At 39.4% G+C, this 22,780-nt stretch overlaps 1 protein-coding gene across 3 annotated transcripts in view; it reads left to right on the top strand.

Moving 5' to 3' along the window:
• stxbp1b (syntaxin binding protein 1b) overlaps window positions 1–22,780 on the top strand; it is a 38,977-nt gene that overhangs the window by 12,668 nt on the left and 3,529 nt on the right. For all 3 annotated transcript variants that reach the window (XM_084729254.1, XM_084729253.1, XM_084729255.1), the window contains exons 2-18: window positions 317–366; window positions 483–564; window positions 2,630–2,706; window positions 3,005–3,083; window positions 6,293–6,396; window positions 8,772–8,920; window positions 10,196–10,280; window positions 11,346–11,476; window positions 14,510–14,617; window positions 14,851–14,911; window positions 16,087–16,152; window positions 16,803–16,883; window positions 17,982–18,120; window positions 18,400–18,509; window positions 19,968–20,069; window positions 20,774–20,859; window positions 21,073–21,227. In XM_084729254.1, coding sequence (XP_084585380.1) covers window positions 317–366; window positions 483–564; window positions 2,630–2,706; window positions 3,005–3,083; window positions 6,293–6,396; window positions 8,772–8,920; window positions 10,196–10,280; window positions 11,346–11,476; window positions 14,510–14,617; window positions 14,851–14,911; window positions 16,087–16,152; window positions 16,803–16,883; window positions 17,982–18,120; window positions 18,400–18,509; window positions 19,968–20,069; window positions 20,774–20,859; window positions 21,073–21,227 — 1,665 coding nt within the window. The remainder of the gene's footprint in view (window positions 1–316; window positions 367–482; window positions 565–2,629; window positions 2,707–3,004; window positions 3,084–6,292; window positions 6,397–8,771; window positions 8,921–10,195; window positions 10,281–11,345; window positions 11,477–14,509; window positions 14,618–14,850; window positions 14,912–16,086; window positions 16,153–16,802; window positions 16,884–17,981; window positions 18,121–18,399; window positions 18,510–19,967; window positions 20,070–20,773; window positions 20,860–21,072; window positions 21,228–22,780) is intronic.

The raw sequence follows: 22,780 nt of genomic DNA on the forward strand, positions 1-22,780 counted from the left end.
TAGGACTTTTTTATGAATTTATTTAGTTAGTAAAGCTGAAAATAGGACAGAAAAGGGGGAGAGTGGGGCAATGATGTGCAGCAAGGGTCCAGAAGCTGGAACTGAACCCATGACACACAGGAACCAGGGAACCAGTCCCGACACATGGGGCTCGTTCTCTACTAACTGATGTACTGGGGCGCCCTGAGATGTTAACATTTCTTTAATGAAAAAAACAAACAAACTACTAAATGATGCAAAAGTGTTTTGGAAAAGTGTTGAGAATGATATTGTGAAGATTTTAAGTTGATCTAAGTCCATGTTTCCTCCTTCACAGAGATAATGAACAATGTCATCAAGAAGGCAAGAGAGAAAGGAAAATGGAAGGTATGTAATGCTCCTGTTTTTTTTCATCATTCTTCTGTGATCTTGATCTGAATATGAATAAAAATCACTGAGGATATCAGAATTAAAGGCCCGCGCTGTGTGTGACTGTGTGGCAGGTGCTGGTGGTGGACAAGCTGAGTATGAGGATGGTCTCTTCCTGCTGTAAGATGACAGACATCATGTCAGAGGGAATCACCAGTAAGTACAGAAACCACACAGGTCACCTCAGTTCACTGCAGTTGTAGTTTTAAAGTCAGTTTAATCAAATTTAGCTAGGCTAAATTTTAGGTGATGATGGTTAATTTCTGGAATTAATTCAATTGAAATATTTGTGCATTAATGCTACTATATTGAACTGTCATATTGTGTTGATTTTGGGGTCCACTATGGACAAAAGGGTCAGTGTTTCTACTTTCATAACCACAAAATATAATGTCAAAGATAAAATTGTCTAAATAAAAAAAATCCTCTTTTTATGTGACTACTACTGACTGTAACTTTGCCTGGTAAATTGTAAACACCAGCTAGTTTTATCTTATTTTCTGATTTACTTGTGGATGGTTTTGTTAACTTACATAAGTCACACAGAGGCACAATCAATAAATTGAAATTGTTTCATAACCCCCTGAAAATTTCTTGTAGTAGCTTTACGTATGGAGCAGCAGTCAAAGAGACTAAAAAAGAAAGAAGGATCATTACATCATAAACCAACGCTATAATTCTCTGCTTGGTGCCACACTTTGGTGCCGGTTCTGTTGAAGCCTTTGGGTCATACATGGGGAAGCACACTAAAACCCATCATATCTACACTGCATGACCATCATGCTGATTGAAGGCTGAGTTTAAGTTTTCAGTCCACAGATCACTGCTGGATTTTCACAGGAAAACAGCATTACAGAAATTCCCAAACAATTGAAGTGAATGGTGACCAGTTTTCAAACATAAGTCACCTCCATGCTGCTCGTCTGGTGTAATCCAAGTCTCCTAAAGCCCCAACATGCCAAATTGACTAAAAAAATTTATTTACACCATGTTTGTAGCCTGAATCTTCACTATAGATTTTTAGCTTGGAGCCACGTTCACATGTACATGTACACTGTCTGAACTCAGTGTATGTGTGTTTTGATGGTGTGTATATGGCATGTTGGGACTTTAGGAGACTTGGATTATGCCTGACGAGCAGTATGGAGGCATTTTATATTGTTTTCAGTTGTTTTTTACATTTGAAAACTGGTCACCATTCACTTCCATTGTTTAGGAGACTCTACAACACTGTTTTCCTGTGAAACTCCAGCAGTGTTTTGTGGACTGAAAAATAAACCCGACCTTCAATCACCATGAGGGTGAGGAGATAATGACTGACTTATCATATTTGGGTGGACTATCACTTTAAGGATAAATAAATATTAACAAAATCTGTATTGTCCCTGCTTTAGCATGATTGACAGGGCAAATAACAATATGTAATGTTATTAGAATATCACATATTCAAATGAAAGGTTTACAAACCCCCTCTGGTTATTAATTGTGCTATAAACTAGCCATTAGCTATAAAACAACAGGGATATGTCACGGCTATCCAAAGCCTAAACAATGAACTTGATGTTGCTGTGGTTAATCTACCTAACGCATGTCACCATATCATAAAGTGTAGATTGCGTTACATAACCTTTGCTTACAGGCTCAAAGTTAATGTAGTTAGGGTATTATCATACTTAAGCAAACATTAGTGTGTTACTAATCCAATCTCATATGCATAAGAAGTTCCAGTCTGGTGCATTCATTAATGCAACCTGCATACAAACAAAGTAAATCGACAATCAAAGGAAATGTACATTTGAACAAGGCAGTGTCTCCATCACTACTTTTGACTGCATCTGTCAGCAAGAGTCTAGTTAGCAACACACTGCAGACATACTGTCAAAGTCACATGAACCCAACATCCTGTTCATCCTGTGGGCTACAAAAAATCTGATCTGCATCTAATTTAGGAATACATATGAAAGTGGCTCGATCAGATTCTATGTGATTTCTGTTGTTTAAACTCACTGGCATGAAAAAAAAGGAAAAAGATTTGATCAGATCAGCCTGCACAAAACCAAAAGTTCCTTCCACTAACCTTTTCTAAACTGAACAATAGACAGTTCTGAAACACAGGCTGATCTGAGTGCAGTGATGTTCCTACAGACTTATTGGAGATCATAGTTGTAGTCTAAGCTGATCAACGAGTATTGATTATTACTGTTTCTTCTGCTCTCTCCAGTTGTAGAAGACATAAACAAGCGGCGTGAGCCTCTGCCCAGCATGGAGGCCATCTACCTGATCACCCCCTCAGACGAGGTAACTGACACAGCTCCTGTACACTGACGTCCAGCACTGAGAAATGCCACTTTATTGTCATTGAATACTTCAAAATGCAGTTCCAGTGGGTGTTATGGTTAGTTTGAGTGCTGGAGGTTCTAAAAACCTGCAGATCTTCTTTTTTTAAATGTCATGTTTAATAAAGTTGGAAACACGCTGGATTTGTATTCAGTATTACTTTCCACTAACCTTTGAATAGAGTGAAGAATTGTCCAAACTGTCATTCCCTGTCAAACTGATAGTTTGTAGTCTAAATCATTGTTCTCTGCTGTCTCAGTCTGTCGAGGGTCTGATTGATGACTTCAGAGACCCGCAGGCTCCGAGGTACCGAGCAGCTCACGTCTTCTTCACTGACAGTAAGTAAATCCATTTCCACACCAGCAAAAATATAGACGGAACATTTTTCAAACTCAAAGTTAATAAAGAGACTTTAGAGTATTTGTGTTTTCTCCCTCAGAATACACAAATCATGTCAGGGGGGGCTTGTAGTTAAACCAAACTTAGAGTCTTTCAAAAACTTCTTAAAGGGACAGTTCTCCACAAAATCAAAAATACTTATTTGCCCCCCTGTAGTGCTATTTATCCATCTATCCCAGTCACAGGAGATTTTATCTGGATCCCCAAATCCAAAAGACTAGGGACAAAATTCTTTTTAAATTCAAATTTCTTTCTATTAGAAACAAAGTAACACCGGTAATTCTAAAGTAATTCTGGTAGATATCACTGCTGAGATAAAATAATTCCTACATAAAACTGCTCACAGCGAGGGGCATGGATTATCTTGAGTAACCAGGTCGTGATTTTTGGAAAAAGACACCAGTTTAGAATTTTTCTAATGTATTTTTTTCTTGATTGGAGCCCCATAGAACTACTGCCATTTAGTCCAATATTATATCTCAGAGAAGGCAGACGTCTCTATGGCCGATATCTCCAAAACTCTCCAACTCACACCAAAACACTATACATGAATAAATAGAACTAACAGGGCAGAGGAAAAATATGTTTTTGATTTTGGGGTGAACTGTCCCTTTAATGAGTGTTTATCCCTCTGAAATAAGGCTAACATACTGCAGCTCATAGCAGTGGAAAAAGCTAAAATAATTTGATCCCTGTACTTCTTAATCAAAATTATAATTTCTGCCATAAAAGTACATATTGTTCATTTGCTCTCTCTTACAGAACTCTTAAAATCTTAAAACAGTCGGCTTTTTCTTTGTCGACATGTGGGCACAGCTGGATTGTGTGGCTGCCCTCTCATTGGATTAAACCTCATTGGTGTGAAATGTTGGACTTTATCGGAAATGGAACAAAAACAAAATCAAACTATCTGAAATACATTTTTCAAGAGAATGCAACATCTTCTGACAAGGCCCTGAACTGTCCAATAAAATAGGTGAAGCACACATTCCTGGAAGATGTCTGAACAGTTTATTTATACTATTCACCTGCAATCAGTGACTCTGTTGACATGCACTCTAATTTTCCACTATTATACCAAATATGACAAGATACCGAGTATGATAGGGGTCATGCAAACAGTGTATTATACCGAATGTAGCATTTTCCAGTAAAGACGTGGGATATGCTCCTATTTTTCAGCTTTTAACAGCATTCTTTGGACTTGTCTAAAGTGCATTCAGAATATGCATCTCAGTTGAGGTTTTTAGAACAGTTTGTGACACACGGTCTCTTTCCTGGTTACAGGCAGAAAACATACCAACTGCCCCACAGTTTATAAGGCTGGGTTAGAGATGCATGCGCATCAAAGGCCACAGATCTTCTTTTAAACATCACGCTATGTATCTTAAGTATTTAATAATGTTTTAAAATGTGATGAAAGACTTGTATATCAATAAATTTAATTTTTGGATATGGATATGGATATGTCTGCCACCTGTGGAAAACTTGGAAAAAAACAAAATGGCTCGAGCAGCTCCAGCTGTTCCATTTTAAACACTAGGAGTATGCACAGCTGCATGCATACTCCTGTATTCATTTTCATTAGCCATGTAAACAGTTTAGTAGTCTTTTTGCAAAACAAGGGTGAAAAACAGAATATTTTATGCATGTTAACATGGAAGATAAAGTTATTGTCTCTGTGGTGACTTTCCAGAGTTATGAAGTCCCTCTTCAGTGTGTTACAAAGCACTGTGCAGTGTTTCTCTGCAGTGTCTGTTAACCCTTCAGACTCATGCATCTTTTACTCAGACTGGACCTCTGGATCTGGATCTTATTTCATGTCTCACCACACCTTTTATTATAATATTTTTTGGTCTTTTGGCCTTTATTATATAGAGACAGCTGAAGATGTTAAAAAAAGGACTAGAGCAGGGGTGGCCAATTGTTTTTCATGGGGGGAACATGAGAAATGGATCAGGCTGCTGTGGGCCAGACACAATATAAGGGCCAGATATAAGATCCTAATAATGGCGAAATCTCTAATAATGGAATGATCAGAAGTGTTCTAAATAGGACACTTCTACTATTGGTCACCCTTTGTGAATTGCATTGTTTTCAACATCCAGACCTTGATGTTTTACAGTGAACCATGCTGCTGATTACAGATCACAGTGATAGAAGTAGCAAAAGTAGAAGAAGAACAACATAAACAACAAGGATGTGCAGCACTGAGTGAATAAAGTTAACCCAGTTAATATAAAAGATACAGTTCATTATCATTACCAATGAACACAACACTGAGCCCTTTCAAAATAAAGGTCTGCTAAGGGTTTAATGGTCAGAAAAATGCTACTGACTGTCTTTGCTAGATTTTTGATCTAGGACACACAGGAGTAAATGAAAAAAAGGTAACTTTACCTAACACAAAACAACAAAGGGCAGCTGGTGAATCCAGGAGAAACACTGTCCAGCAAACAAAAATCCCAACTAGAGAGTCCACAAAACAACAAAGAATAACTGCAGAACAGATACAGAGACATTTTGGGGTAGACAGAGACAAGCTGACAACTGAAGCAGGGAACACACACTGACTACACACAATGGGCTGATAAACTAGTGAGACCCACAAACAAGGTGCTGCAGAAGACTAGTTGCTTCAGCAGACAGGGCGCACACTCTACCAACTGAGCTACTGGACGCCCAGTGTCTCACCTTATCTGGAACAACATGCTACTAACACCACACTTGTACCCAAGACAGCTGGGGTCCCTGTCCAGGGGTCCAGGCTGGTAGGAACAATGAGGGCCTTCAAATACATCTTGATGATGATGCTCCTACTTTTCACATAATGCAGCTCTATATAAACAGAACTGTACTTCAAACTCCATGTCCAACTTTGCGGGCTTTTGTTAAAATTCTCCAAAGTCTTAAAGTCCAAGCTGAGCTCCAGAGCCACAGAGGACATCATGCAACTTTTTCACAGGCTGTGTACGATTAACCTGACCTTTATGTGTAACATTGGTTCCCCTTTAAGAGAACAGCCTCTAGCAATAATAGGTCAATTGAAACATTTTCTAATTTAGGAATGTAACAAAATTCAGATTGTTTTATATAACTCCTAACTGTCTCGGTCAGTCACCGTGTTTTTTTTTTAAATCTTCTGCAGCAATCCCAGACTCGTTGTTTGGACTGCTGACCAAATCCCGCGCCTCCAAAGCCATGAAGGCCTTGACTGAGATCCACATCGCCTTTCTGCCCTATGAATCTCAGGTAAGACGCTGTCTAGACTGAGATTAGACTACAGCAGGCGCTCATAGTCGTCTGCCTCAGATATGATGGATGAGATTTGGAACGATTTCACTCAACTGTGTATCAAAGCTACAGAGGAACCCACCTCTGTTTTGTCGCTCTGAATGAAGTTTGTTGTCATGGTGAGATGTTGTAGTGGGTGATCTTATTACATTTGTCCTGTACATCATCCAAACATTTTGGAGGAGGATGGATGGAGTAAAACTTGTCTTTTATGTTTTTTAAATCAGTTAACTAAGGTCATATCCAGCAGCTGTAGCGGCTACTGCTAAAAAAGTTATCTGGTAAAACTGACATATACTATGCAACGTTTTTGTTCCAATACATGAAGCAAACTTAAAACCCTGTATTTAACCATATATGGCTTTTTTTAAACAACTGATTATGTAATGTGCATCTGGTTATAGGCTCTGTATATTGCAAGATAAAACTTGAAATTATTATTGAAGAAAACATGGTGTCAAGACTTTTATTATCCCCACAACCCAAATAGAGTTGACATCTAGCAGGCATCCTCTGTGTGCCACAGGTCTCCGATCATTTGCACTATGTCCATAATATATTAATATATGAATTTTAAAAGGGACAGTTCTTTATTTCTTAAGCCAAACAACCCATTTACAAAGCCACTGTATCATCTGAAAAAAGCTTTACCACAAACTGACAACATGGCTTTTTTTCCTGGCTTCTGAAAAATCTATATTTTGGAGATAAGTGATGTTAACTGGACAGTGATGATATCCACATATCACTGTTCAAGATCAAAATAAAACTATATTAAATCCAAGCAATTGATAGTTTGAATGGTTTACCCACAAGACATGACTAATGACAAGAAGGTGAAAGGTTATACTAAATTGCGCACATGAATTGTTAATGTAATAATTGAAATAATTTTTAAAAATTCTTATACACATATTTGTTTTTCTTTTTGTATTTATCAGTGAAACCTCCTGGAGTAGGTCTCCACAACATAATCCCACCACCATGAGGGGTATTAGCCCACTTCAGTTGTATTTTTTGCCCCTATGTTTAAGCTTTAGCAAAAATAACAAAATTATTGGCTGAGATTCATATATGTGACTGTAGCTTAGCTGCTGTTTCAGAACTATGGACAGTGCAGTTTGTCCTGTGCAGGCAACAGGGAAACAGGGGTCCAAGCTCCCCTTAGGGCAGCGCCAGAATTCACAGGGGTTCCCCAAGATCTGAAAATCAGATTTACCAAAGGTAAAGGTTCTAAGGATGGAAACAATTATAACTGATGTTGATTTTGGACAGCAAATTTAAGATAAGATAATCTTTTATTAGTCCCAAAATAAATAAATTAACAATAAGAAATAAGCAATAGGAACAAGAGCTGCGATGAACTGGCGACTTGTCCAGGGTGTACCCCGCCTCTCGCCCAATGACAGCTGGGATAGACTCCAGCAGCCCGCGACCCTTATGTAATAAGCGGTTACAGAAAATGAATAGAAACAAGGGGAAAAGAACTAAGAACAATATAAAAAAGGGAAAAGGGGGCTCAGCTTTCCTTAAATACAAGTAGGAGGGGCTCTGAAGAAAAGTAGTTAAAGGTGGATTCTACTGCAGAAAGAAACTGCTCACAACAAGATCTGTGGATTATTTTTGATTACTCCGTCATGATTGTTGGAAAGAGACACTGGTTTTGAATTTTTCAACTGTATTTTTTTTTTTTTTTTTGGTGCTTTGAGCACCGTGGAAGAGCAGTGAAGAGGAACACACCAGCAGTGTTTTGTGTTGGATCAGCGTTAGCCTTCAATCCTCTGCTGTTGTCCTGCAGGCTTAATCCTGAGAGGGAGGGACACATTACAGCAGCCCTGCCCCCCCCCCCCACCTTTCCACTCATCCCTTTACCTCATTGGCCTGTGGGCCGATCCTCACGCTCTGCAGCCAATGGGAGCGCAGATAAGATGTGTGACAAGAGAAAGCACAAGGATTGTTATCATGTGATGGAGTCAGTAACAGATGGGTGCTTGTATACATGTGTCAGTGTGTGTGTATGTGTGTGTGGGAGATGGTTTAATTACTGTCAGCTATTGAGTGCCAGTTCCAATACTTTTAGACAGAAGCTTCCGGTGGACAACATTTTTAATTTATCATTTTACTTTTAACCATTTTAACGCCCAAATTATTAATATTTCCTTGAGAAGTGATCACTAAATACAATTTAGATCATCATAGAACACAAATAATTCTTTATCAGAGTTGAGTATAATAAAGAACAGGATCAGTTCAGGTTATGTTTAGATCTCAACATAGACGCTGGGGACGACAAAGTTGAAATGTTGTCTCTCTGTCCTGTCCTCTGTGTCCAGGTCTACTCCCTGGATAAAGTGGATGCCTTTCAGGACTTCTACAGCCCCTTCAAGGCTGATGTGAAGAACAACATGCTGGAGCGTTGTGCTGAGCAGCTCGCCACCCTCTGTAACACCCTCAAAGAGTATCCTGGAGTCCGATACAGAGGGTGAGAACAGCCAGGGCATCCCAGAACACACCTCTGCCAGTTTTTACAATGATGGATTCCATTGAAAACATTATGCCAGTCTTTGGTGTCGTCATACACGATGTGATATTTATTTGTTTGTTTGTTTGTTTTTATTTTCTCTACCCCTTATTGTTTGAAATAAGAGAAATCTAACAGGGTCTTAACACTCCGGCTGTTTTCAGAGTCGCTCACATATACAATACTGTAGATTCTCAAAGACCTCAAAGCGAAGCAGGCTTTTATTTTGAACAGGCATGTTTTGAAGACATCCTTAAAGGGATAATTCACCCCAAAATGAAAATTCAGTCATTATCTACTCACCCTCATGCTGATTGAAGGTCTGGTTTTGTTTTGTAGTCCACAAAACACTGCTGGAGTTTTACAGGAAAACAGTGTTGCAGAATCTCCCAAACAACAGAAGTGAATGGTGACCAGTTTTCAGACATAAAAAAACAACAGAATAAAAACATAAAATTAAATTAAAATTAACTTGGCATTTTGGGGCTTTCAGAGACCTTTTTTTCCCAGTTGTTTTTTCCATTTGAAAACTGGTCACCATTCACTTCCATTGTTTGGGAGATTCTGCAACACCGTCTTCCTGTGAAAACTGGTCACCATTCACTTCTATTGTTTGAGATTCTGCAACACTGTTTTTCGCTGTGTTTTGTGGAACTAAAGGAACTAAACCCAACAGCATGATGGTGAGTAGATAATGACTGAATTTTCGCTTTTGGGTGAACTATCCCTTTAAGTTGCTGACACAGAACAGAACACAGATGTTTCCAGTTAAGATTCTTCCAGCAGCTCCTGCCATTAATCCTGACTAGTGTTTTTTGTGAAAATGTACCTTATATTGAATTTACCTTGTGATTTAAAGAGTGCAGATAGTTCAATATATTTGCTCGTATCGGCAGCTGCCTCATGCTGCTGGCTTTTATTTGAATTCAGGTGACTCATTCACTCATGTTATCCAATGACAGCTTTTCTAGCTAAAATTCATGGTATCATAGATTAGCTCTTGAATTTGAACCATGGCAAAAAACCTTTGGAATCCTGTGGAAAAAGATTCATTTAGCATGAAGCTCAGCCAGATACATACTGCAGTACTGAAAAGTCATTTGTAAAGTTTAAGTGCAGTTTGATGTTCTACTTATACACACATTTTTAAGGAAATTATGATCAATAGATGTAACATCAGTATGTTCATGATAAGAATGTGGTTTTGTGTGGTGCTGTATGTGTGTGTTGCTTCAGGGAGTACAAAGACTGTGCGGTTCTGGCCCAGATGCTTCAGGAGAAGCTGGACGGCTACAAGGCTGATGACCCCACCATGGGAGAGGTAAGGAAGTGCAGCATCATGACCAAACTATAGCTGGACACAAGTGAAAGTTCAGCCTTTCAGAGCGTTTCAGATAATGGACAGTGTACATTTATCAGCACTCATAATGTATGTTTTAACTTCAGCTGAAGGAACGATGCTCCTAGTAAAAGTTCTTCAGTTAAAACAAGGGAGGTTACACTTTTTTTTTATTATGGCAGCTCATAACTGCAAGCCAGAAAAAGAAAAGCAGGTCAGTATCACATTATGATGGCACAAATTTCTTGTTATAACAAGGTGTTTTTCACACAATCTTATCACACTACAGCAGGAAAGTTTTCTTGTTAGAAGAACATATTATTTATCTTGTAAAAACAGTTTCATATTATACGGTAATAACATATTATAATATAAAACATTTCTAGGTATAATGTGATAATGCATATTGTTAGAAGATTATGAAAATACACTATTCTGACAAATTCAAGAGGATTTGGGAAAATTGGATTCAGTACATAACACCAGTTAGGTCAGACTTTTTTGATATGGTGTGCAAATTGAAATACCTCTCGGTTCACAGCTACAGATGTTGAAATGTTCCTTTTTTAGCTACACTGGGAACAGAATTTTTATTTTGACAGAGGCTGGAATGACGTGTACAATGGGAATAATACTAAAATGTGTAAAAGTGTATTGTTATACCAATAAAAGTCTTTTGTTATAACAGAATAAATTTATCACAATAGCTTGAAAATATCTTGTTACAATAATAAACTTTTCAATTTATAATGTGATACTGATCCATATGTCTTTTTCTGGTGTGGCAGGAATATGTCGCCGTACTTATTAACTGCAGTTTTGAAGATGTTATGTTTTTATTCACTCATTCAGTTACACTGTTATGTTTTTTAAAGTTGAAGTAATGTGGACACCTGCAGACTGTGGTTAATAAAATGATCAGACTTCAGTTGACTGGCTGCTGTGTAATTTAGCAATATTGAACAATGTGCTCTGAGTAAAGAGTATTAAAAAAAATCAGTTTTCTACAGTGTGTGCTGTGTTTTGTTTCTGTTCTGATGCCTCCAGGGTCCTGACAAGTCTCGCACTCAGCTGCTCATTCTGGATCGAGGTTTTGATCCCGTGTCGCCTCTCCTGCATGAGCTCACGCTGCAGGCGATGGCCTACGACCTGCTGGGCATCGAGAACGACGTCTACAGGTAAGAATGAGGTCTGACAGCTCCTGAGAAATGTTGGTCTCTTATTCTTTAATATTGTGTTGATTATTTATCTTCTCAAAGTGTGTGTGCGTGTGTGTGTGACTGCAGCTAAATTTGCATACTATTGTACCCTACACTACACTGCTGAACCTAATATTTTTTGACATTTATGATTATGTGCTCAAAGATCTCATGGTTGCATTTTTTTAAAAACCCTAACAATCCCATTTCACTGGCTGCTCTGTTACATCAATAACATTCATTCATTCATTCATTTTCTGTAACCGCTTATTCCATAAGGGTCGCGGGGCTGCTGGAGTCTATCCCAGCTGACATTGGGCGAGAGGCGGGGTTCACCCTGGACAAGTCACCAGTTTATCACAGGGCTGACACATAGACAGACAACCACTCACACTCACATTCACACCTATGGGTGTGAATGAATGTACTGTGGGAGGAAGCCAGAGAACCCACGCAGATACAGGGAGAACATACAAACTCCGCACAGAAAGGCCCTGCCCCAGCAAGCCGGGGAATCGAACTCAGGACCTTCTTGCTGTGAGGCAGCAGTGCTAACCACTGCACCACCGTGCCGCCCACATCAATAACAAACAGGCCACTTTGTTGCAGGCCACTTTTTGGGCATGTTGTTGATCCCTGTTTTGTTAGCTTTGCCTGTTATCTCTGTTTTGTGTCGGCATGGCCATCATCAACTGTAACTTTCTTAATTCTGAACCAACTTTCATGAAATGTGGTTTGTTATAAACCTGAAAAATTAGACAAAATAATGTTTTACTACTTGTTGAAATTAAATTCAGTGTCTAATCAGCTCTATGCCAAAACATGAACTTCCTGAACAAATCTAGGGTTCCCTTCTAGAAACAACTTTCCAACTGAGACTCCTGACACCGTCAAACTAAGCAGGGTTGATCACAAATGGTTCAAAATTCTCTTACTGCATTACATTTTTCTGCCTAAAATGTTTATAGAAACATATTTTAGTAACTGTTTGTCAGTAATCAGTCCCTCTAGGATTTTGCTGTCTTTTTTGTGATTGTTGCAGCCTAGAATGCCTGATGTCATGACAGTTTTCTGTTATTTTTTAATGCATTCTTTAACTATTAAATTGTGGGATCAAGTGAAAGATGCAAAAGAAAAAGTTGCATTTTTTTGTATAGTTGGCAACTTGCTCCAGGGAGAACAAAAGCACACTGAGTATTTCAAGTAACCTCTCCAAAAAGGCTTGTAGATGAAAAAGTGCACTTAGGGAAGTAAAATCTTTTTGAGCTCAAACTCAAAACACCACAAAATTATATTTAAAAAAGGGGCACAGATCGTTGATTAATGCCAGTAACAATGACAAATGTGTTCCTTTCAGTATCCATGACAACATAAAAATATATAGATAAAATAAAAATAAAATAGTAAATCATAAATCTTGAGTTGTCATTAGGTCATACATGTATGGCATGCAAGACTACTGTGATTGGTAGAACTCGTAGGAAGCAAAGATGATTGGTCATATTTGCGGAAAAGTTGGACAAAATTGTGCAGAATTCACAGGGATTGGTTGAATTTGCATGAATTGTTGCAATGATAACATCACAACTTCCTGGAGGGACTGAGTAATAGAAATCTGAATAACAACAAAGATACAGGGAGTTTGATGTCATTCGCTGCTCAGAAAGGCTTTACTCCATTATATCTTTACTTTGCAAAGAGTTGTTTGCTGACAACTAATAAGGCTGAATGTTGTATTCAGCACCTTTAAATAAAACTGACATTATACTACGCAAAAACTATTAAAAACATGGTAAATCTTCATTGGGTGCATCTGGCAGTTGTGACGTTGCAGTAGGTGCCTCGCCATCTCTGAGTGACTTCTTCTAGTTTGTTGTTATATTTTGTTGATTATTGTGACTGTCTCTCACTTAGTTTGGGATATTTCAGTGGTGACGCTGTGGGTTAAATGTAATCCAACTGTCTTCAGCTTCACTCTGTTTTGATATGCAGAAACATTTCACTCTGACATATTTTTATATTAAATTGAACAAACAGAAGCCTTCCTCTCTTGCAGTGGTGTAACAAGTCAGCACCAGGCTCTAATTAAAGATGATCAAACTGGGCCCTGCCCATCACAATCAGACATAATATAACATAATGTCAGTGAATGAAAGAAGTGAAAGCATGCAGCTTTAAAACGACCAACAACAGCGAAATGTAACGCCATAATATAGAGGAGGAGTTGTAATAGCGAGACCAAGATAATGATAAACTTGCTTGCCTGACAAAATCTGGTGTTGGAGCATCATAAGAGATTAAAGCATCATTACTGTCAGCACACTTTCTCACATATAAAAACTGGTGACAGTGCACCTTAACACAGATGTGAATGCGCTGGTTGCTATCTTGTGCATTCAGACCTATTGCACCACAGACTTTGTGCTTTGACCAGGTTTTAGCCAGTCCAGGGCGCAAGTAGTTTTTACTCCAATGCGCCAAGCACAAGATAGCAAACGCACTGGGCCTCCCCTTCGTTTTGCCTTCATTTTTTTTGACATTCCACCTATGGCCACAGACCAGACACAAGTACATTTGCTATCTTGCAGACATGGCAAAAATGGCACTTGCACCGGTGTAAGATAGCAAATCCACCTACGCCACCAGTGCAACAGCTTTGCGCCAGGTATAAGAGAGGGCCCTTAGTTTGTGTTAACGTAATGTTATTGGTGAATAATATCAAATATGTGACACCATGAACTAAGTGTCTCAGCTGAATAAGCAACATAAATATCTTCCATGCCCACGTATAGAATTATGTGCTGAGAAGTGGCAGTGAGAGTGTGTTGTTATATTGTCATATGAAGATTAGGGTCCGCATCTATATAGTAAATTATTGAAGGCTTGTGCACATGGGGCCAAGTTGGTCATCGGCCTCGATGGATCTGCATTACCTGCATATATGGTAGTTCTGCCTCTGCTCTCTTAGCTGCACACCTATAGTCTGTGAACCTCTCTCGCCCTGTCTGTCAGTTTTGAGACCAGTGGAATGGGAGAGACGAGAACGAAGGATGTGGTGCTGGATGAGGACGACGACCTGTGGCTGACTCTGAGACACAAACACATCGCTGAGGTGTCAACGTGAGTGTCTTTCACTTTCTGCTCACACACACACACACACGCTCACGACACGGATAAACAGCCAGAGGAGCGACCTCCTCCATCACACACCTACAGCTGTGTCATGAAGCTGTCGCAGAGCGGCAGTCCTCTCAGGAATCAGCAAACAGAGAAGCTTCTCAGTTTTCATTCGACGCCTCATTTTCCCTGACTTTCCTTGTCCTTTTCTGTCTCTGTCTCTTCCATCTGCACAGGGCTGTGACTCGCTCTCTGAAAGAGTTCTCTGCCAGCAAAAAGATGAACACTGGAGAAAAGGTAGAGGACACACTCTTATCACTGCTCTGGTTTCAGGATCTGTTACTGAGTTTCAGCTCCCAGCTGCCCTTCACACTGTCACACAGAGGAGGAAGGAGAGCTGAAGTCCAACTGTACTCTACTTGAATTTTGATAAAGTAAAACATTTATGAAGACACCTAATCATTTCCTCTAAAATTTAATATAATATAATATAAATACACAGTGAAAATTATATATCATATTAACATTATATCAGCGACATGACACCTGTCACTGCAGTGTCAGTGTCTGTATCTGTAGAATATGTCACAGACTTGAAAAAATTGGGTGCAGGGCAGTGTTTTTCTGGTGCAATCCGTTTTTCTTTCTTTTCTTTCTCATTCTTCCTTCCTCTCCTCTTTTCTCTTTGTCTCAGTGGGGGGGGGGGGGGTCACACTGCTTTCTAGATACAGCTCTTTTCTTCTATACAAAACTCTGCTGCAAACTCAATGTAGAAAGTTAGTTTATACTGTTCTGTAGTGTTTTCTCTTGTTTGTAAATGTGGATGTGTAAAGCAACACATTCACCATATCAAGGTCCAGTGTGTACGATTTGTGTGTAGGATTTACAAGCAGAATATGTCAGAAATGGAATATACTATTCATAAGCATGTTTTCATTAGTGTATAATCACATGAAAATGAGAATTATTTTGTTTTCTTAACCTTAGAATGAGTCCTTAATAACCACAGAGGGCATGACTCCTCTTCCACTGAGTCCGCCATGTTACACCACAATGTTTCTACAGTAGCCCAGAACGGACAAACCAAACACTGGCTCTAGATATGGCGTTTTGGATTTTGCAAGAGTTTCATGGCCACTGTAGCTACTCCTACACACTTGAAAGGGAAGAGCGAAACGAGGTGTTTGCACTTTATGATCTGATGTCGAACTAGAGAATATGACTGGTCGGACTGACCAGGTGTTGACTCTGGATCTAAGCCTGCCATTGGCCTGTTCAGGCAGCATCCACTATCTGAGTTTACAAGTGTCCATTACTATGGGGAACAGCAGCAACAACCTCCAAGCTGCAGCCTACATGCTGAAAATGGCGAGTTAGCACCTGGTCCAGTTCGAGTACCTGAGTAAACATATTACATTGGCATCAGCGAAGGTAAAGAGGTTAAATATAACTCACTCATCTGTGTCTTTCAGACCACCATGAAGGAACTGTCTCAGATGCTGAAGAAGATGCCTCAGTATCAGAAGGAGCTCAGCAAGGTAGGAGCTGAGGTTTTACTGTGCATCTGTACAGTCAGAGCATGTCATGCTACTGGTTTAAGTGGAGTTTAAATGTTTTCATCCAAAAAAAAAAACACAAGGGGCTGCATGACTTCAGCCTTTGTCAGTGCAGAGTCAGTGCATCACTCATTGAGTTAGAAAAGCTAAGATAAAGGTAGATTTACATGTTGATGCATTTGTGCACGCATGTATGGATATGTGCATGTATGGAGACATCTGGGGCAGGTTGCAACAACAGGACTTACACCTGGTCTTAAGCTAAGATGATCGTAACTTTGCATTCTAAGTCCACCCTCACAGTTATACCTGTTACACCAGATAGGCTTAAGCCGTCCTTTTGCTAAGACCGGGTGTAAATCTTACTCTTCTCGCCCAGTATGCTCACCTCCCCACTGAAGGATCATCTAACTGTAACACTGTTCCAACAATCATTTAACAAAAAAAGAACATGGCACTCTGACATGTGATACTAAACAGATGTTCATAATTTGAGGTTCAGAACTTTATTTTGCAGATTAACCGAGGTGCACATATGAACAATGAAAAACATGCTGCTTTCCATTCTGTTTACAGCTGACTGTGTTCTCTGTGTCAGACCCACTAACAGCATCTCTCCTCTCTGACCTCAGTATTCAACCCATCTCCACCTGGCTGAGGACTGTATGAACCGCTACCAGGGCACTGTGGACAAACTCTGTCGTGTAGAACAAGTAAATCACAAACACACACACGCCCCTCTTATATAGTCAAATCTGAACACACAGGCATCATCCTCATATTTTTAAATTCAGTAGGATATCTATTATTGTCATCATGGAATAACGCCCATAAATCCACTTAAAAAAAAAGACAGTTTACAGCAGAGTTCTTCAATATTTTCAGGCCACGGACCACTTAGCTAATAGAGAAATGGAGAAGGGACGCCATGCTATATATACTGCATTAAATATTTTCTCTTGTTTGCTCTGACCTGTAGCTGCTGAGTCAGCAGCAGTTAATGCATGGCTAACGTTAGCTGTGTTAGCCTCACACTCTGCACTTTTGCTGGTGGTTTCTGAGGTGGAGGGGATGTCAGAGTGTCTGTACACTTGGGATAATAATCCAGCTAACTGGCCAATATGTTTCAATAATATTTAACTAGCTGGTTTGATATTATGGACAGGTGCTGTACAGTGATTTAGTAAGTTAACAAGTAATGATTATGCAAGGATTATGGGTAGCGATGTATCTTCAGACATATTTTAGTTTTTGTTTAAAAAAAAAAAAGTTTAACAACAATTTTGCCCCCCTCAGTAACTGCAGTAATGCTGAGGGCTTCCTAGGGGTCACAGACCCCCTGTTGAAGACCCAGGGTTTTCTATTTAACTATTATTATAATTATTATTAACTATTTCTTGACAAACAAATTTATCCATCAACCAGCACTTTTGTATAGCATTTTAAAGTACTAGAAGTGAAATTAAGAATCAAATTCAAAATAGTGTTGAGCGTTTATTCTGAGAGTTTTTGTTGATGGGATGTGACAACCTCCTGCTGACTTCTGGAGGTAACTTTATTGTCACATACAGACTCTCTGCTGACATCTAAGCTGGATTTCTACACACAAACATCTAGTTTGAAAATCTGTCTACGGGTTGAATGGGAACTCACAGGCAAGGGAGGAACTGTGCATATTCAGTGGGCTGTATAACCAGGAAGTAAACCCAGGGGCCAGAAAACCAGGCAATCATCTCTCATTGGACTGAATGAGAGTTCATTATAATAAAGTATATCTATGATGTTGAGCTTTGGCCTCCTCTGTTTTTCAGGATTTGGCGATGGGTATAGATGCAGAGGGAGAAAAGATCAAGGACCCCATGAGGCTCATTGTACCCATTCTGCTGGACGCCAACGTCAGTGTGTTTGACAAGATCCGCATCATCCTGCTATACATCTTCCTGAAGAACGGTCAGATATCCACTGTCCTGCTCCTCTTGTTTTTCATATCAGCTAATAACATTTAGAGCTTCTGCACTAAAAAGCAGAAAACCCCACTCACAATCTTTTGATGGACTCATGCATTCATATTTTGTTTTTTTGTTAATTTACTGTTAACCATTCTCAGGTTTCCTTGTGTTTGCATGCATTATAACATATTGATTCATGTGCATGTTCTCATGCATGTGTGTGTTGCATGAACTCAAAGTCTATGCTGCATGTGTTTGTGCGTCTTTATGTGTGTGTCAGGTGTGACTGAGGAGAACCTGTGTAAGCTCCTCCAGCATGCCAACATCCCACCAGAGGACAGTGACATCATTTCCAACATGGCCCACATGGGCGTTCCAATTGTCTCTGAGGTGAGCTGTCCTGGCCCGGGACCTCAGTGTCTCATCATGAACCATATGAAGCGTAATCTTGAGCAGGTTCTCACTGGCTTCTTAACCAGGGGTGGCAAAAGTTCACACATCCTATACAGATACTTGCGTAAAAAAAAAGGACTCCGATCAAAGTAGAAGTACTGATTCAACTTTTTTTTACTGAAGTGTGAAATTTCAGCTTCTGAAATGTGCTCAAAGTATACAAATAAAAGACGTCCTCTGAAGGACATTTCTACTGTTTCTGTGCAAAGCTAACTGAATTTCACCTTTTCTCCATGGTCAAGTCTCCTTCTCTGTCTGTCTCATCTTTTACATTGTTTTTCATCGTGTTCAGTCCTTCTTGTTTACATCTTGTTACATGTTTTACATAGCTTCTTTAATCTTTTGTCCAGTTAGGTCTTTGTTATTTGTTTCATTAAGTTTTACTTTGTTTTAATCTTGTAATTTTGTCAGTTTAATCTTTTTACATCTTACATAGTTTTTGTCTTGTTAAGTCTGTTGTGTTCCTGTTGTTACATGTTTTGTTATTTTCATATTGTTACATCTTTGTTTTAGTTTTGTTACTTCTTAGTGATTTTCATCAGGCGATGTCTTTTACGTAATTTTCATCTTGTGAATCTTCTTTTTCCTATTGTTACGTGTTTTATGTCATTTTTATCTCGTTACATCTTTTACGTCATTTTAGTCTTAAATCTTTGTTGTTGTCATCTTGTTACGTATTTTATCTAGCTAAATCTTCGTTTTCAACTTGTTACTACTTAGGCCATTTTCATCTTGTTCATCTTGTTCTCGTCTTAAGTGTTTTATGTTGTTTTTGTCTTGTTGCATGTTTTATGTCTCGTTATGTCTGTCATGGGTGCATGGATGGATATACCATTACATCTCTTTTCTATGTGTTATTGTTTTGGTTTAAATCAGTCTTAATGTTGGGAAGGTGGTGCACAATGATGCAAGATTAAAATAATCAATAATATAAAGTAAAAAGCCACTTTTGAAAATGTAAGGAGTAGAAAGTACAGATATTTGTGTTCAGGCAGGGAGTTAAAGTAAAAAGCTGTCAGAAAAATAAATACTCAAGTACAGATGTCTGAAAAATCTACTTAGTGCTGTACTAAGTACAGTAATGAGGTATTTGTACTTTGTGTACTTTCCACCTCTGTTCTTAACACTTCTGAAGGCGTATAGCAGCATGATTCAAGGTGTCTCTTCCAAATGGAAAATTTCAAAATTCCTCACTCAACTCCTTTGAGTCTGTTCAGCATGTTCACCAAAACGCTTTGTGCCTCGATGTGTGTCTAACACCTATTTCTCTCTACATAACTAAAGCTGAAAAGACAGACACAAAAAAAAAACCGACCCACTCTTTAACTGTCAGTGAATTGATGTGCTGATGTGTAAACTGTGAGCACACAAGTGATCAGGGTCATTTCCTCACAGGGCACCGCCAAGAAAGCCAAGAAGCCTGATCGCAAGGAGCGAATCAGTGAGCAGACCTACCAGCTCTCCAGGTGGACTCCTCTCATCAAGGATCTCATTGAGGTACTTTTCATGAGTTACATTACCAAGCTACACACTAATATTAGCTATTTATGCTACAGTTTAACTATTATAGATATTCATCTTACTGTAGCAACATTTCAATAATGTGATATTAAACATTGTTACTGTATGTGCTGATTCTTCAAATTTAATTTTTACAAGAATATGTAGTTGCAGACATTAAGAGCCTTTACAAAAGGCACCCCCAAAATGGATTTTTTCTGGGGGCCAGACCTCATTGATTACCATACAACAAAGACAATTTTATAACTGTATTCACTGATTTTGATCAAACTTGATCATATTTCATGGACAAAACATTGTTAGTTGCCTGATGGACCGATAACTTTACTTATTGCCAAAGTGCTAATTGTGACTGCTAGCTGCTGTTAGCTAGTTAGCTCAGTAGGCTGTGCAGCTAATGTTTGCAATCCTATTAGCTGAGCTCGGCTCCGTTCTCTGTTTGCCTGGATCCTGTTCTGGTCCCATTCCCATGCTGTTCCCTGACAACATTCCCACTGTAATTTTGAGATGGTAAAAACACAGTCTGGAAACACTGAGTTAAATCCCTGAGGAGCATGGAGCACCATTTTAGTCCCCTCTTACTACTATAATGTTCACTGTGTCTGAATGTGACTTTAGATAGTATTTGTGTGATTGTGATTGAAGACTCATGTACTCACTTTATGAATGTGTTCCCACAGGATGCTATTGAGGACAAACTTGACCCAAAGCAGTACCCGTACATTTCACAGAGACAAGCATCTGCCAAAGCCAGCGCTCCGTCAAGGTATGTAGTATTTCAGTGCATATTGTCTACACCTCATTGCTTCAGTAAATAGCTGCAGTAACTAAAAAAAGCCATTTGAATGGAAACATCTTATTTTCATTTAAATAAGAGTCTTCCAATATTGACTCAAATTTAAAAAATATCTACCTGCATGAGTAAAAATCAGTGTTTTGCAGTAAATATTTATCTGTTTCCTTGTTTGACATCTTGCAGTGCTCGCTATGGTAACTGGCACAAGAACAGGGGCCCAACAGAGATGAAGACGGGGCCCAGGATCATCGTCTTTATTATTGGAGGGGTGACGTACAGCGAGATGCGCTGCGTGTATGAGGTCACCCAGGCCAACGGCAAGTGGGAGGCCCTGATCGGTGAGTTCACTGGGCGCAAAGAGTCAATCTGTGTTTTTGCAAGTATACCAACTCTTAGCTGAACACCCGTTTATTTTATTTGATCAAAATGATAAAAACGCAGCAAGGGATGATTCACTCACAGAGAACAAAAAAAGGTTCAGGGTTTAAGTCTGGTAAATAGTTCATTTCTGTTTTTCTTTTAATATTCCAAGGGTTTTAACTAACACCCACCCAGGGGTTCTACCAAGAACCTTTTTATATTATAGTACAAAGAACCTTTGGTGACCTTGAACTTTCTTCACGGATTTCAACAATCTTTCCTCCACAAAGGGTACTTAAGTAGCAAGCAAGTAGCAGTAGTAGAGGAACCCTTATTTCTAAGAGTGTAGCGTCAACCTGAACTCATATGGTCATCACAAGAGCCTGAAGAATCGGCTACCAAAGTGGACTTATTCTTAAATGCCAAGGAGACAGAATGCCTGACTCTGAACAAAGAGCGAGATCTCCCACCCATCTGCTCCATGAACAGTGCTGAAGGTGGAGGAAAGGAAATCGACGACTTCAGATACAGAGGGTCATATGTAGTCAGCAGCAGAAAAGACTTCCTGACAAGGGAAGAGCAGGCTTGGAGTGTTTGCTACATCCAATATGGCCATCAGATGTCTCAAGAGCTGCCAAGATCAACTTTTTCAAAGCCTGTGTGGAAGAAGTCCTCCTTTGTGGGGCTGAAATATGGTCAATGACGAAAGAGCTCCAGGAGTGTCTTGATAGAACATACACAAGACTCTTCATGCCCGTCCAGAACCTCTCGTGGAGGAACCATCCCACAAAAACTCGGATTTATAGGTTGCAGCCCTCCCCTCTCGGCTGCTGTGGCACAGAGAAGAGCCCGCTTTGCTGGACATTGCTACAGCGCAAAAGACCAGATAATCTTGAACATTCTGCTCTGAGGACTTCCTTGTCCTACAAGGGGAAGCAGACCACTCACATTGCCAGATCTGCTGACTGTAGGGACGCTGGACTGACTGTGAATGAACTTGGTGAGCAACAGAAACCAGTGGAAGCAACGTGTCTCAGATCTCGAGGGCACTCGAAGGACGATGATGAGGGCCAGCCTTTATTGAAAGGGACGGAATAAAATCGACAGTAATGTAAAAGACTGTCTCTGTCTTTAGGTTTGGTGAAGAGCAAGGTGTAAATGTCTCTACCTCTGAATGTGTGTGAGAGTCCTTGCTGTGCTGCAACTTTTCCCCTGACTATTGCACCAGAGATGAGGACAAACAAAGGACAGTGTTTTTTTTTAAGGGGCAGCTCAACCCTTGTGAATCATTTCCTACAGTTAAAATCCTTTATTAGTCTGAATTCTGTGGAAGGTGTTCAGCTAGTCAAGTATTAAGATCTAGTTTTCTCTGTTATTGCTAATTTCTGCCTTGTGTTGAACTATCTAATTTAACTTGGCAGAAATTTCTACATCAACATTTAACCATGATCTAGTGTTCAGTACATATTTCATATAGAGGGTTGACAATAGCATGTTTGATGCAGCGTGACTTGGTAATGTCCTGCTATGG

This window comes from Lutjanus erythropterus, chromosome 10 (genome assembly GCF_056507025.1).
Source record: "Lutjanus erythropterus isolate fLutEry1 chromosome 10, fLutEry1.hap2, whole genome shotgun sequence".
Taxonomy (NCBI): domain Eukaryota; kingdom Metazoa; phylum Chordata; class Actinopteri; order Lutjaniformes; family Lutjanidae; genus Lutjanus; species Lutjanus erythropterus.